The sequence below is a fragment of the Triturus cristatus genome, chromosome 1_2, assembly GCF_964204655.1.
Source record: "Triturus cristatus chromosome 1_2, aTriCri1.1, whole genome shotgun sequence".
Lineage (NCBI taxonomy): Eukaryota > Metazoa > Chordata > Amphibia > Caudata > Salamandridae > Triturus > Triturus cristatus.
Genome location: NC_140580.1, coordinates 266,856,485 through 266,873,317, shown reverse-complemented (window position 1 = coordinate 266,873,317; position 16,833 = coordinate 266,856,485). Strand labels below are relative to the sequence as shown.

The following is a 16,833-nucleotide window of genomic DNA, read 5'->3' as shown; positions in this document are numbered from 1 at the left end:
TTCCAATTCCCTCCGTTTATTTCTTGTCCCATAGCCATGGCTGTCTCTCACCGCTGGCACCGTAGCCTGATTTCACCTTCCAGAGAATGCATCATTCCAGCTTCGTTTAGACTTGCCTTGCCCTAATATAGGCGCTCCATGAATTGGAATGCCAAGCTTAACGCGAAAGCATGTCGGCTGTAAATGGCTGCCGCTCATCCGTGATGCATGCATTCATATAATCAGATAACCACTGAGTGAAAAAAATACATCTTAGAATCATCGCATCATAATGCTGGTTTGCTTTCTTGTGGCTTTGTTATGCATTCAAATATTGTATGTTGTGGCTATGGCAGTTATTTTGCTTTGTCTATGCTTAACTTCATACTGTTGTACTTGTATTTTTAAAGAGGTAGAGCATGTTTCTCTTTTTATTACCAGCCATTATTACGGTATAAGAAATACAGTAATAAGATCCTTGAATAGATTTATTGATAACGTTTGATTATTTATTGATTTGTATTATGATAAATGCATTCTTGATTTTGAAGAGGTACTGCATAAGGTGTACAATGTATTTTTTTAATACACAATGCTATTTGTAAAAAATTCAGCTCCATACATACATTTAGATAGGATAAAACAAGTAATAATAATAATAATAATCTTTATTATTATGAGCAAATATGACCATAAAATGTAAAATGTCATCAACATATCAATATAAAAACAGTGATCATATGGCTAAAAAACTCTTGAGACAAGATAATACAGTAAAGACAGTACTCAAGGGTTACTAAAAAGCATTAAAAGACTCTACCAACAATCATAATTGATACAAGGGTTAGATAAAGGACTACTGCTTTTATGTTCTCCTGGAGTTTCTTAACTTTAAAGCAGATCTTAAAAAGTTGGAGACATAGAATAGGGTAAAAACAGCCGGGGACAGTTTTAAAAACAGCAGAGCCACACGGGCCTGCTTGGATCTGAGTTTCCTTAAAAGCCCCTTGAGGAACACTTTTCTCGCAAATGAGTAATACGGACACAGAAGAACAAACTGTAGGGTATCCTGTGGAGACCTAGTGTCACAGGGCCCCTTTTGTTCAAGATGTGCCGTATACCCAGCAGGTACAGCCAGTAAATGGTGAAACAAATTCAGCCTAAACTGTGTAATTAAACATCTATCATGTGCACTGGCTATGAGGGTTAAGTACAGTTCTATACTTTGTGTTGACGTAACTAGGATATCATTTCAAACCGTGGATTTTTTCAATTCGATTTCCTCCCTTTGGGCCACAGTATATTTAAAAAATAGATCTTTGATAGGCGCTTTATCCCATGCACACATCTTATCTGGATGAGAGAACAAATCTGTTCTGCGAGCATGGTGAATATATCCTTTACATATTTCAGCCACAGGATTTTTAACGCATGGTCCAAAGAGAGACAGTCGTGAATTACTTGCCTACTAAAACCTGTCTCCTCATTGGACCATATGTTCACCCAACACAAAAGGGGTTTCACCGCCACCAGGTCAGAGATATGTTTAGACCCTAGCTCCTCATGGACAATAAATGCAGGGGTTGTCTGGGGGGCTTTCAACAAACGCTTATAAATAACTGTTTTCTTCATTTTGTAGTTTGTTTGTCCACATAAACCCCCAGACCTCACTTCCATATAAGACTTTAGAGCTACAAAAGGAGTTATACAATTTTACAATTGTCCCAGGCGACCATTTACCTAATCTGTGAGCAAAGCTTGTAATCGCTCCAGTAGACTTTGTCAAACCGAGACACTTCCCCTCTAATAACAGTTTAAAACTCAATTTATCATCGAACATGATACCTAGATATGAGAAGGCCGGTACTTTCCCAAGAGTATGTGTGCCTACTGTATAGGTATTAGGCTTCCTGCTCTTTTTCCCTAATTTCATTATGTAAGATTTTGTTAAATTAGGTGACAAATCCAACTCATTCATAAACCCTACGAACCCATCCAATAAAACCTGCAAGCCCTTAGTGTACGAGCAAGGAGGACCGCATCGTCCGCATAGAGTAGAACAGGGACTGATCTTGAGCCTACTTTTGGGGTGTCTGCTTGAAGTATGGTTAATGCCGAGTCCAGGTCGTTAATGTATAATGTAAATAAAAAAGGGACTAAAATACATCCCTGCCTGACCCCACACAGACACTTAAAATAATCCGTGGTCTTCCCCTCTTGTGTGTATCTTACTGCAGCAGAAGTGTTCAAATGTAATGCCATTAGGATGTTAATTAACGCAGGATCCACCCCCAGTGATCCCATGAGGTTCCAAAGTTTACTGCGATTTACACGGTCAAAAGCTGCCGTAAGGTCCATAAAGGCTAAATAAAGCGCCTCTGCTTTGACTATACTTTGCGGTAACAAGGTAGAGATTTAAACATTGGTCTACCGTAGATTTACCCGCACAGAACCCATATTGCACATCTGTTATTATTCTTTGGGTTTCAGCTCATTCTGCTAACCTGTTCACCACCACTCGGCCCAGGACCTTTGCTGTCACATCGATAAGCGATATTGGACGATAGCAGTGTGGACGTCCCTATCCCCTTTCTTAAATATCGAGACAATAGTGGCCATGGACCATGAGGGAGGCATTTCTGTTGCAACTACAGCATTTAATACCCTCACCAAGATCGGTGCCCATTCTTCTGGATTACTTTGAAATAGATCGGGTGGAATCCCGTCTGGTCCTGGGGCTTTATTCCACGCGAGACAATCTATTCCGAGTCTTACCTCTTCTAAAGTGAAAGAGATAGTGTCCTTGCTCTGGGCAATGGGCAATGTCTGTGGCTCATCCACTCTTAAGGGCTGATTGTACAGCCCCTCAAAAAGAACCTGCCATTGCTCAGGTAAAATGTTATGGGCCAGGCTCAGGATATTAGAATTTTTAAAACATGGGTTGTTGATGACCTTCCAAAAACGAGTAGAGTCCTTTAGCTCAGCAGCCTCTTCTAGATCCTCCCATGCCTTCAATTGGAGTTGGTGCTTCCGTGTCCTGACTGCTTGTTTAGTAATACCAGACATTGTTTGTAAGAAAAGTAAACATACCCAGAATGCGAGTTTGAAAAAGAAAAATGTAATTTAAAAAAATATATATTTTACATGTGTATGGCGCTCAATCGGCTATGAGTATGGCATTGCAGTTCTTTTCAGGAGCCCTGGAATGACTTTCGAGTTGGTTTCAAATTTCCCAACAAGGATCAGAGTCCGAAAGCAAATGTATCTTCCTCTAAGCCTACCCAAAGTGGTAGTACGTGTCAGAAATACCCAAAACTCTACACAAACATTTAAACAACCTCATTGGAAAATACATTTGGGTCATGTCCGCAGTTTTCACACATCCGAAGCTGTACCCTGGACCATGACTGACAGAAGTATCCGTGCCAGACAAACAAAATATCTAGAGCAAGTTAGGCATGTGCACTCAAATTAAAATCAAAAGACAAGAAGAAAATAGTGTCCAAATGCATGAAGCCAACTCCAGAATATTACGGGCAGAATGTTCCGAGATGCGGATAAAAATGAATCTGCTTGAAATATGTGAATACATTAATTCTTTGGAAGTGGCTTGGTCCCATATTCTTTGAAGTACAAATCTTGGCCCCCTCACTTTATCCTGAGCAGCAATCAAGAAGTGAACCTCTGGCTCTGCCGTCAAGTTCCTCAGCAGAGACAAGTTAACTCCACAATGTTGAAATAAGATATTTTATGACTGGAAAACATGACATTGATCCATGATCCTGTCCACACACCCTTACTTCCCCTCCCCACTGGTGAGGGCATCGATTCATCAGAAGGTCAGGGATAGCCAGAATTACATCTTGAACATGTTGATGTCTGATGATGTTACAATGTCGAACCCCTATCCCACCCTTTGCCGCTGAGCATCCTCATGTTGGAGAGGGCTTGTGACGGAGGGGCTATCAGTTGAAACTGCAGAATGTAAATATTGCTCTTGTTTATTCTCTGTTCCTGTCACTGATGTCATAACTCTTGAATCCTGGCTTTCCAAGAGCTGTACCAGGGGTACTAAAAGGCAAGCCTGGGGTAGCGCTTGCTACCTTTGCTTATGCAATATTGATGACCATGCTTAGTGGAAAGCCATGGGTCCTAGCCTGAATGTTTGTTCTTTAGGCTGCTTAGTTACAAGATCCATCCCCTGACAACTACGAGTTAAATATTGTAGCACAAGACTGATAATCAATATACTGAAATTTACTACAGCCCTGACACCCCGTTGTGCAAGTTAAATAAACATCATGTTTATCTTAAAGGCAAAAATAAGAAATTAAGTTATTGATGACAGCTAAACACAGAAATAGTTCTCTGTCACTGCCTGCTCTTAAAAATTATTTTCGCACCCATTCACAAAGGGGAAGACCTCCCCTGGGGACCCCTTCCTGTTTGGGAGTGGCTTACCACCCTTTTGAAAAGGGTGGTAAACTGCAAGTGTTGCAAACCAATCATACATTGCATTCAGACTTGCTATTGGGAGGGGACGCCCTTGGCATGCCCCTTCCTAATAGCGAGTCGCAAACCATATTTTGCCAGTCGCTAATAGGTTAGCGAGTCGCAAGCTATGGTTTGTACATGGTGCTGACCAATTTTGCGGTCGCAAACAGGCCGAACTCCCATTTGCGACTGCAAAAAACAGCCGTACATCTGCCCCAAAGGGATTTGACCAAGATCAATAATGTAGACAGGTGAGATACCCAAGATTTGAATTCACTTCATCTGGCTCTTTGTGGACAATTTAGACAGTAGTGGGCAGATGTACGATCGTTTTTGCAATCACCAACGGGAATTCAGCCCGTTTGCGACCGCAAAATTGGTCAGCCCCATGTACAAACCATATTCTGCAACTCGCTAACCTATTAGCGACTCGCAAAATATGGTTTTGAAAAGGGTGGTAAACTGCAAGTGTTTTGCGACTGCTGCATTTGCGGTCGCAAAATACTCACAGTTTACCACCCTTTTTAAAAGGGTGGTAAGCCACTCGCTAATGGGAAGGGGTCCCCAGGTAACCCCTTGCCCTTTGTGAATGGGTGCGAAAATATTTTTTAAGAGCAGGCAGTGGTCCCTGGCCATCAAAAATTAAACGGAAAAGTTTAATTTTTCTTTTTTAAATGCATCCCATTTTCCTTAAGGACTGCCTCATGAATATTAATGAGGCATGCATTTTGCGACCCAATTGGGAATCGCAAACGGTGTCTGAGACACTGTTATACATTCACTTTTGCGAGTCACAAATTGCGAGTCACAATTTAATGCAATTTGCCACTCGCAAATGTGATTGTTCGTACATTTGGCCCTAAATACTGTAAAAGAATAATAGAAGTTAAGAAATAGAAACTTCAAATAACGTAAATAAATTGAATGAGCAAAAGATAACACAACAAGAGAGTCTTCTCTGAGGAGCTGCTTCCCTATTAAATAATGCGAGTTGGGTGATTTTAATATTTTGTAGTGAGAGCCTCCACTGAAAATTATTGGAGGCTATGGTTATTTAGGCTGTTCCAAAGTATAGAACTATAGACGCTGTTTTGTTCAGAAATAGAAACAAAACTCATAGAAAGCCCTGTGCTCATAGAATCCAAAATATTCATAAAAAACTTTAACTGACCAGTCTTCACCTATATCCCATTCTTTAACGTTTTGGTTCATAGAGGGTGAAAAATTGAGTTTGTCAATTTCAGAACATTGTTGCTGCATTAGGAATACCTGGTATGGTAATAGTATGCCTCAGGTAACTGACACTTTGCCAGATTATATATTTTTGTCATCCTTCCTGCTGCATTCCAATAGAATACCCTAATGCAAAATGATGATCTCTCCATTGCAAAATGTGTAGAGGATCTCTCTGTCAGAACACTACATTGATGTACCTAGGGGTCAGGGTGGTGGGAAACTACTAAAACCAGAGGGGCTGCAAATCTCCCTTTTCCTAACAAAATGTACCAAATTTGCAAGATTCCAGTTTCAAACCAATTAGCAATTCTGCATAGAATGATGCTACAAATCCCATATCTTTCTTTTAGTTTACCACCGCCTACAATTTTACTTGAGTCCAGATGATATTCAATACATGTAAAATGTTTATCTGAAGATTCCTCACACAGTGTGCCTTTTTAATGCAAAAGCTCAACACATCTTTTCCAATTTAAAACATCTCTCGTTAGAATCAACTAAAAGGATTATAGATGATTTCTAATCTGACCTTTACTTAGTTTAGGAAAAAATACCACCTTTAACATATGTATTTTTTGCCACAGTAAAAGATTTTGAAATAACAAGAAATAGATGGTCCTATTATGTTTGTAGATATATTTAATAACGTCTAATTTTCTTTTTGATCTTTTTCATTTGATGCTGTTTTTCATGTGTAGATGAGACCTGCAAGAGCCATTTTTGACTTTAAAGCACAGTCACTTAAGTAAGTGAAAGCCATTTTGTTATTTATTTTCAATATAACTGTGATTATTTCCTCAATGATGTCTATTACTTTTCTTTCCCTCTGGACAACAGGACAACCTTTATATTTGTGTAAAAAGGATTATAATGTGGTTCTGGTGTCTACTATGGTTAGAGACTCTAATTATTTTGGTACTAGAATGGTGTCGTTCATTTAGCAGAGGGCCGGACCCATCCCTTCCTTGGAATGGACAACCTTATGTTCTTTTTGGAGGGACAATTATAAGTCCATTTTGAAAGATTCTGGGGTGGTGGTTCAATCCATTCCATAGGAGTCTGCCCTACATTGTGATTGCTTTTCCTCAGTGTTTGTCTCTTTTGAAATCAACAGGTGTGATCTGTTTTTGAGCTGGCCAACCCAAGATTTCATTTTGAGATATATTGTGGGCGAGGTTTTGTAAGTATTCCATTGTCCCAGATAACTATTTATACGTACAAACAGTTTTAAAAGTAAACATTTGGTCCACTAGAAGCCACTGTATTTCTGGCTGGATTAATGTGATCTGATTTCCTCAGGTTCAGCCATAACCTGGTAACCTGAAGCTGCCGGATTCTTGATCCTCTAAAAGTATTGAAATCCTATTTTGGGTGCTCCAACCTACACAATGTTGTAGTAGACTTATTTGGCATTATAAGACCCGTGGTAAGTTCCACTCAGTATTTTATCTACTGCTGGAGGGTGCCCCTCAAAAACATGGTGAGTTTAAAGTTGGGATTTTGCATATCAGTTGATATCTGGAGGGGGGAAGGACAAATCATGAATGAAAATCCCTGCCAAGCTTCACAGGTCAGGTCCTTGGGTGATGCACCAATCCAGTCAGGTTTTTTCTTTGAATTCTGAGACTTGAAGTCTTCTTATTCCATTATGAAACCCGGACTGTAAGTTCCAGCATTAAAACAAAAAATCCTGAACTGGCACTGCGCATCACACGTGGACCTGGGAAACTGGGTAGCTTTTATTGAACCATATGCCTAGGTTCTCGGACCTAGGTTTAGGAGCATCTGTAAGTCTCAAAGCCATTTAAAAGGTAGGTTGCCTTAAATGTAGCTTCCAGTTATTATCATCTTAGTCCTGATGTACTGATCCAGTTGATAATTTCCTTCGTCCATAAGACGATATGTAGAAGACACTTTAAGACCTTGTTCCGGTCACAAGAGTCAGTCCCTGTCAGATGTAGATCTGATTATCATCTGGTGTAAACATTGAAGACTGGAGTGTGCAAAATATTCTGAGCTTAATGTACGAGGAGTTGGTAGCCCCCAAAATTGATCTTCTGACTATATTTGATGTAGAGAATGTAGATCCACTGAAATGCTCTGCCTCTTACCCATCCACATTTCTTTAGGTAGTCTAAAAGGATCAGGGTGGGTGGTCTCAATATCTAAAGGCAATTGCAGAGGAATGTGTCTGTTTCCCCAAACCTCTGAAGCTCTCATGGGACCATTTTCATTCTCTTACAGGGGGGAAGAAAGAGATGTGGTGGTTGGCTGGTTACTTGGTGCCCAACGTTTGTTTTATTAGGCAGGGTCTATCACAAAGGCTTAGGGTGCTAAGGGCATACAGCTCGAGGGATATTTTCAGAACCTTCTAGATATCATTTGAAAGTTGTCCATGTAAACTTTTTATGAAGAATGAAGGACTTCGTTCCAAATGCAGGTTATTGTATTCTTCGTTTTTTATGTGAAGAGGATTCCTGGTAGGAACAGTAATTCAAAAGCAGATAGAAATACTTTTTGCATGGGTGGGATGACAGCATTGAAGGTGAATTCCTCACTATTGTTCTGGATGTTGGCCTTGATTTTTTATAATCTTGCTTTTAAAGAAGATGCAAAGCTATTTGCAATGTTAAAAGAGGAAGTCGCCCCCCCCCCCGGTACAAAAGCGATATTTGCCCAATCTTTGATGACTTACCTAGAGTCGCAAACTGATCATGGCCCGTTCATGCTACTTGGGGACTTTAATTTTCATCTGGAGCTTTGGGACAATTCGGACACGGAAAGACTTCTTGACAATCTTGTCACTTTTGGACTCGCCCAGTTGGTTACTGAACCCACACATCAGGCGGGTCACACCCTGGATGGTATCTTCTCAAATGACTCTAACACAAATGTGGTAAAAGTTACTCCTTTGCCTTGGACAGACCATTATGCGGTTCTGTTCAGGATTAGGGTCTCACTTCCACTGTTGCGGAAGCAAATAAAACCCACTTAAGTCATGTCCCGACGGTGGAACAAAGTCAGTATAGATGACCTATTAGTGGCTCTTAGTTCAGGCCCTAGGTCGCTGTCTATGGATTGCAATACGGCTGCTTCCGATATTAATGATTGGCTCCAGACAGCAGCCGACCAGGTAGCTCCCGAAAGATGGTCTACCATTAGAAGACATAAGCCAACCTCTCCTTGGAATAACCCCCAGCTTAAAGCCATTAGGGTGAAATACCGAACAGCCGAACGAAAATGGCGGCAGGAGTATGACACATCGGCAAAAACGACTTATAATACTGCCCTCAAAGAATTCAAGATGGCTATTATAGAGGCAAAAAAGTTGTTTTTTGCCAATAAAATAGACAAAGCAGGAAACTCTTCTAGAGAGCCCTTTAAAACTGTCAATCTGCTCTCTAAAGCCCAACAGGGCTCTGATTTTCATCCTGATCAAATCATGTGCGACAGGATGGCAACTTTCTTCCAAAATAAGGTCCAAGTTATCTACGATAACCTTTCGGAAGTCTGCCGGCTTCCAGACACAGTGCGATACTCACTAGCGACAGTGAGACCACCCTCGAGGGAACTAACTAGCTTCCCCTTAATTGGTCTAGAGGAAGTTGGTGATTTACTCCTTTCTTTGAAATCGGGATCACCTAATGACCCCTGCTCAGCCACGGTGCTTTATCGGGATGCAAGTAGGATTGGGGAGGTACTAACGCCACTGCTAAATCAAATTCTGGAGCTAGGCACCTTTCCAGCTTGCTGGAAGATGGCCACTGTTAGGCCCATCTTAAAGAAGCCCGCGCTAGACCCCACAGAGCTTAAGAACTATCGGCCGATTGCTGGCCTGCCCATAATGGCTAAGATCTTGGAAAAATCTATGAACAGAACCTTGTCTGACTACTTCGAAACCAATTAAATATTGGATGTAACTCAGCATGGTTTCAGATCTAGTCATTCGACTGAATCTGCCCTGATTGTAGTTACAGAAGAGATCCGCAGAACTATGGATCAGGGGGGAAATGCAGTCTTGGTTCTGCTTGATTTGTCGGCAGCCTTCGACACCGTGAACCACTCAGTGTTGGTTCAGCGGCTCCAAGATGTGGGTATCGGGGGTACAGCATTGTCTCTCCTGTCTTCCTTTCTGGACGGAAGAGTACAGAGCCTATGTTGGGAGTGTTTGCAGTCGGAGAGCTTTTTCTTGCCCTGTGGGGTACCCCAGGGCTCCGCTCTGTCACCTACCCTCTTTAATATTTATATGTTGCCACTGGCCAATCTGATTAGGAGGCATGGCTTTGAATTTACATCTTATGCCGATGACTCTCAGCTTATAATCTCCATGGTTAAACATCCAGAGAACACGGCTGTTAGGTTTCATGCCTGTCTGGAGGAGATTATAGCTTGGATGAATCGAAGCTTCCTAAAAATAAACACCGACAAAACAGAGGTTATCGAATTTGGCCAGGGGCAAACTCGATGGGATGCTTCCTGGTGGCCTACGATAGCTGGGGAATGTCCTACCCCTGCATCTAAGATCAGAAACTTGGGGGTTATCTTTGATTGTAATTTAACTTTCTCGGCTCAAGTTAATAGCCTTACTTCCTCCTGTTTTTTCTTAATAAAAACCTTGAAGAATATCTTTCCCTTCATCAGGAAGGAACAACAGAAATTAGTAGTAGTAGCTCTCCTGCTTTCTAAGTTAGACTACTGTAATGGCCTATTTTTGGGAATTAATAAGACCCAAATGAACAGGCTTCAATCATTACAGAATGCTGCTGCTCGATTGCTTTTGGATATTCCCAGAGGCAAGCCTACCTCAGCGGCCATCCGAACTTTGCACTGGCTTCCAATCCAGCATCGTGTTGAATTTAAGGCCTTATGCTTGGTCCATAAAGCTTTCTACGGAGGAGGTGCTAGGGCTATGCGCATACTGTTTAGACCTTACATTCCGGCCCGATCGCTAAGATCCGGCACCTTGAATCTTCTTTGCCTGGATAGGATCAGGAAGGCAAGATGGGGTGGTAGAGCGTTCTCCCACCGTGCGGCAAAGCTATGGAACTCGTTGCCTGTAGCCATGCATCTACAACCTAATAGATTGGCTTTTAGGAGAGCCCTGAAAACTTGGCTATTTGCGATAATATAGGTGTATATGACAGGCTACTGGTCTTACTAGGTTCTCTCCCCTTAGCGCCAAGACGCCACGGCATACGAGCGCTCTACAAGCATATATCCTATCCTATCCTATCCTATCCTACCGTTTGTGAAATCTGGGTTAGTCATTTCCCAAATGTATTAGAATTGCCTATTTGATGGATTGTTTGTGTTGGTAACAATTATCTGTAGTGTCATCAGTTTCTGACAGTTCCAGTTACTGATCCAAGAAACATTTGTTTCATCTGGCCATGAGTTTGAGCCTCTGTCTGTAGTTTGGTTTGATTTCTGTTTTTTATTGATTCATTGGATTGGTTTTAAACCTCTGTTATCAGTGCCATCCACTGCTTTATCAGTTCTATCTATGAAATAATACCAATCTGCTCAAAGATGGTGGCCCCATTTGCGTTAAAGTGATACGTGAAAGCCACTGGGGAGCCACAATCGTTCTACTGATGTAGTTTATTGTAAATTAAAATTGCTAGCCCTGATGTAAATTACACACTTAGCACACATAATGTGACTGCTACGTAGTCAGACGGTCTCTCTCACTTCTAAGAATTTAGTGACAGCCACGCCTACATTCAGACTCTTCTTAACAATTTGCCCCTTACAACAAACAGAGAAGAGATTATAATTTACAAGAGGAACAACTGGGCGTGCACCTTTCATTGGTGCTGCAGTTGTAGTAGCATTGGTGCTCAGGCCCGAGTGGTGTCTGCACTGTCTTTTTTAATTTATTTATTAATATCTTTTTTACGAAGTTTTATATAGCGCGAACTTGACCCGAAGATATCAGGTATCAGAGCGCTTTACATAGCACCAGTTGCATTACATGAGGACACATTCATTTTTGTTAGGCACAGGGAGATTAGAATCACAGGATGTTCAGCGTCATTGCCGAGACTCGAACCCGGTTCCCCAGATTCGAGGTAGAATATTTTCATGATCTAGTGAATAAAATACTGTTGTCTATGTAGGCAGAGGCAAAGGCACTGTAAATGTAGCTTCAGTCCGATGTCAGCCAAAAGCCAGAACCTTAAAATGAAATAAACCCTTTGTGGTCGAAAAAGTATCTTTATATCGGTCTAATGGCCTAACAGGAAGCTGTCCATAACCTTTGGTGAGGGTCAAGATTGCTGATTAAGATGACATTTCATAGTTTCTCAGAAAGGTCGACCAACAAAATCTTTGCAACCTGATATCACACACAAAATCACACCGGCTGCTCATCCGAAACATGGCTTGCAGATGACTCATGCACAGTTCTCCACAAGGCAGTCCCCGTATATGTAACAGTTCTCCACAAGGCAGTCCCCGTATATGTAATTCCAACCCAAATCCATCAAAGGAAGACTGGAGGATGACTAGCACTTATCTTTAAGAAGTTATCGCAGATCAGAAATCTACAGCTTACACTCAGGCACCTTCTCCCGCTCATACCTTGTAAAATACAAATATTTGCCGATCCACACAGCATTTGTAGACACTTTCCTAGATGGTACTTCTGACATCACCATAAACCACAAAAAGCACTGCATCCTGTAAGATCCAAACATCTGGTCTGATCATCTGAATCTCGCCAACTAAGTTTCCTCATGATATAAACCTAGAGACTAACAACTTCTTCCAACCCTTCTTTTGAAACATTATCATCTGACACACCTTGGGCATAATCTTCTCTCTATTTGAACTCATCCCAGTAACAGGAACTTTCCCCATCTTCTGAAGTGATCACCAGCTCATCTCCTTCATTGTCAACCTCTCCTTGGGAAAAATTACAGTAGCAAAAGTGACCATGGTCACTGAATTATAGTGGAGCAAGCTCACCCTCACCATGCTCAGTTCTCCTTTCTGACATCTCATTGCCCACCTTAATAAAATAAGTCGAGCAGCTTTACAAATGGCTTTCCAAAAGTTTCAACAGATTAATTCTCCACATAAATTTCATAAGTTCTATTCATTAACCAAAGGCTCCGCGACTCAATGAATAGATAACTATATATATATGTTTTTTTTAAACAGAGTTTTATATAGCGCAAACTTGACCCAAAGGTATTGGAGCGCTTTACACGAGCACCAGTTCTGTTACATGAGGACCCATTCATTTTTGTTAGGCACGGGGAGATTTAGTGATTTGCCCGTAATTACAGGATGTTGCGCATCCTTGCCGAGACTCGGACCCGGTTCCCCAGATTTGAGGTTGACCGCCCTAGCCGTTAGGCCAACTCCTCTCTTAATGAACATGAAGACAGAAGTTACTGCACTACAATGATAGTGGAAGGAATCTAACACCTAACATGCCAGAAATGCTGTTTACTCCTCAAATGGATCTTTAAATCTTCTTTAAATAATGCAAAAGGTTTGAACTATTTCCAATGCCAACTGCCCTTCACAGGAACTAAATAGGATCCTCACAGAATTCAGAAACCTTGAGTACATTGTCACAATGAGCCCTCTCTCTGAAGCTTTCTGTATTGCCATGGTAGATCATATAATTTCAAAAGCAAAGATCCTGGAACACCAAAAGAGAAAGATACCCCACTGCCAGTCTACTCATACTAAGAGTAATAAGACTATTCCCACTGTCAGACATCAAAACCTGGACCTTCCAATCAACTCTCTGACTCCTGCTAAACCCTCCTAGACTTCCTGCTCTTAGCAATTTCCATCCCCCCAGCAAGAACCATCAACAGTTCTCTAGAATTAGACCCCTGCCTCTCTATCCTCAAATTCTCTTAGACCACTAATAAAGAGGAAGTTCGATATAGCAAATCTAGCCAACTAGCCACTGATCTCCAATAGATTTTTCTCATAAGGACTAACTGTACAAGCTATCTTCAAACATTTTCCCGGCTTTCTAAAAGAAACCAACCTTCTTCCAGACCATCAAACAGTATTCCACCACAAGGGAGGAACTGAAAAACACTCTGATGTCCTTCTTGGATGATCTGATGATTTTGAAAGAAAGAAACAAAGTTGATCAAGTTGATCTGTCTGCTTCATTTGGCACAGCCCACCACCAATCACTCCTTTTGCAAGATGATCAACTTGTCTTTGACTAATCACCCTATCTAGTGTTCCTCCTACCTCTCCAACAGATTTAGTATAATCTTGCTTCTGGCTTTTTCATCACTCCCTTTTACCACCAACTCTGCTGTACCTCAAGACTCAATCATCTCCTTATCCTCCTTTAGTGCCTACCTCCACCTGCCATCAGCCCTTCAAAGTATGTATCTACAACTTTTCTGGTGACACAGGATCATCCCAAAGCCTGACAGATCTGGATACATCCTACCTCGACCTCTGTCTTCAAGGCAGTTTAGACCTACCTCTGCCACAATAGATAAAGAATGATTTCATGGATTAAAAGAGACAGGGCCATTCCCCATTACTGTACAGGAGAACTTGTGATGGTTCCATCTCTAGAACTAGGGAAAATATCCTGCAATGATTGTGGGCAAGTCCACCTGCATAGCTATCTTTCATTCTCCTCTACTCCATATCAAAATCTAATATAGTAACTACATTAAGAAATTTCAGGAAGGCTAGATAAAGTCAGTTCTACACAACCAATAATGTAAATCTTAACAAAGAAGATAGTAATGTCCTCTGATTCAAGGACATTGTACACATAAGGAAAATAAGGCAGCTGCTTCCTGTTTGGGCCAGCTAAGATACCTTAGAAAGATACTATGACTTTTACCTTCTGAGGCTCAAAATCTTGAGATGGATTACATCAATATGCTATATCTGGGTGTTACTAACTTACAGATACAGTGACTATAAATAGTTACGAATGCTGCTGCTCACTTACTCTATCATATCTCTCGCAGTGCTTCAGTCTCTCTACAGCTCCGCTGTTGGCTTCCAAAAGTAAAATGCATTAAGTATAAATCATTACGTTATGTCAATAAAGCCGTGCACCAGGCAGGGTCAGTATGTATTTGTTTTGCTGATCCATCCTTACATCCCCAAGTGGGAGCTTCGGGCCAATGGGGTTCCAATCTGATCTCCATTCCTAAAGTCTGATGGACAAGACAGAGAGCGGTCTTTCTCATCCTGCGGCCTAAGCTATGGAATTTCCTGCATATCATTCCTTGTCTTTGTAACTCATTGACCTTGCTCCTTTCTCCTCCGCTAACACAGGAAACCCTGTTGGGGTAGCTATGAGCTTTACAAATCTGAACTGAATTGAATTCAAGGAAAATGCATCCAGATGTTAAAAACTTATGTTCCTATGAGGAGCCATGAAGGTTGACTCCTGAGTATATTAAGAGTTATCCCTTATACTAGTGAATATGATTGCCATATATTATGCCGGTATGTTGCTGAAACTTTGAGGCCCAAAATTCACATGCAGTGATGAAGAGATTGGAAATTACTTTGCAAACGCACAATGAATTTCTTGGTCAATAATTGTGGTGTTTTTATGAAGCTACCTTTTGCCAGCAGGTGCTTTGCTGGTGTTGCGCCAGTTACAGTCACTTTTACTTAATCTGTGGTTGTGCATGGGAAATAATTTGATAAATGATAGCTAAATCAATATCAAATTGTATCAGATTGAAATACTGTTTCTCACCAGTCACATTAGCACTAACATATAATCTTGAAAAGTAGATTAGTGTACTCTGAGATTCATTTAGTTTCATTTTTTGCCAAAGCTCTAAAGGTATTTACAAAAAGTATCTTTGTTTCCATTGGTGAGAAAGTATGAACAGACTGGAAACACTGGGGGTTTATTGATGGCCACGACAAGACCTAGTAGAGTAAGTAATAGTTAAGACCATGTCTAGTAGGCAGTAAAAGAAAAAGTCTACAGGTGCCAGTGCCCACAAGGCTCCACACCTCCTATGCCTCACATCCAGACATGTAACGTATTCCTTTATTAGGAGTGATGCAGTGAGAGAACAGTGACACCTTTCACCTGCTCTTTCCACAAGCTTTGACCAGGAGGAGGGGAATGAGAGTGCCACAAAGTATGTGCCACATCCTGCTGTGTAGGGAACAGTGATACCTTTCACTGGGGACTACAAGTCCCACCAGCCTTGCCGCCCTGCAGACGATGCGCTGAATGTGCCCGGGCCAAGACCAGGTCAAGAGCTACCTCATCTGTGACCATCAGAGCCCAGAGGAGGTTGTCCTCTTGGTTTTTGAGACTTGGTCCTTCGATCACTAAATCATAGACATGCGAGTTTACTCCATACCTTTTGTATTCCACTCTACATCATAGGGAAAAGAAAAGTTACTGCATCCAAAGGAGGCTATCTTCCTTCGCCATCAGAATCGAATTGCATTACTAATAATTTGTCTTCAGTAATGGTTGCAACAAATACTGAATTGGATTTAGTTGAGGAGAGAATTGATGCAGCCCAAAGGGTGCTCCAAGACTTAATCCCAGATGTCACTACCCAGGAAGTCAAAACACGAAGGAGTGCCCCAACGGGAGAAGATTTAGTACTCTTTTTCCCATGGCGGCAGTGAATGTCAAGCGACTTGGGCTAAATCTTTGTGTTGTTTCTTCTCCGTTGTCTGACGGCATCGAGGCTATTGTGAATGAGACATCTCCTCAAACTCACCTCCCTCAAAAAGAAAAAAGAGATCTACGCAGACAATAGAAGAAACTGTTTCAGACACGTCCAGCTCCCGCTTGAATTCTCTGAGTCCCTCAAGTGATATTACAACCTTGGAAATAAAGGCATTACGTGCTACAATACAAGGCCTCTAGACTGTTTGTTTAGAAAAATCAAGGCCTTATTATTCATCTTTCCTACCGCCATGGAGGGCAAACTTAAAGTTGGAGAACAAATTAACTCTCTGTGCTCAGGGTGCAAATCAGAGACACTGCACCCCTTTCCCAATACATTTGGATCAACCCACATCATGGAGTGGCCCTTCGCAAGAAATATGCACTTCAGGGATTTTGCATGTAGCCCCCTGTGGTATCTTGCTTTCTTCTTTCTTCTCTACGCTGTCCTTTCTTTG

General features: G+C 41.4%; 1 protein-coding gene across 44 annotated transcripts in view; it reads left to right on the top strand.

The window, feature by feature from the left end:
* The window catches only part of SORBS1 (sorbin and SH3 domain containing 1), a 1,103,390-nt gene that overhangs the window by 995,499 nt on the left and 91,058 nt on the right, over nt 1–16,833 (top strand). For all 44 annotated transcript variants that reach the window (XM_085603602.1, XM_085603630.1, XM_085603622.1 and 41 more), the window contains one exon: nt 6,408–6,454. In XM_085603602.1, coding sequence (XP_085459728.1) covers nt 6,408–6,454 — 47 coding nt within the window. The remainder of the gene's footprint in view (nt 1–6,407; nt 6,455–16,833) is intronic.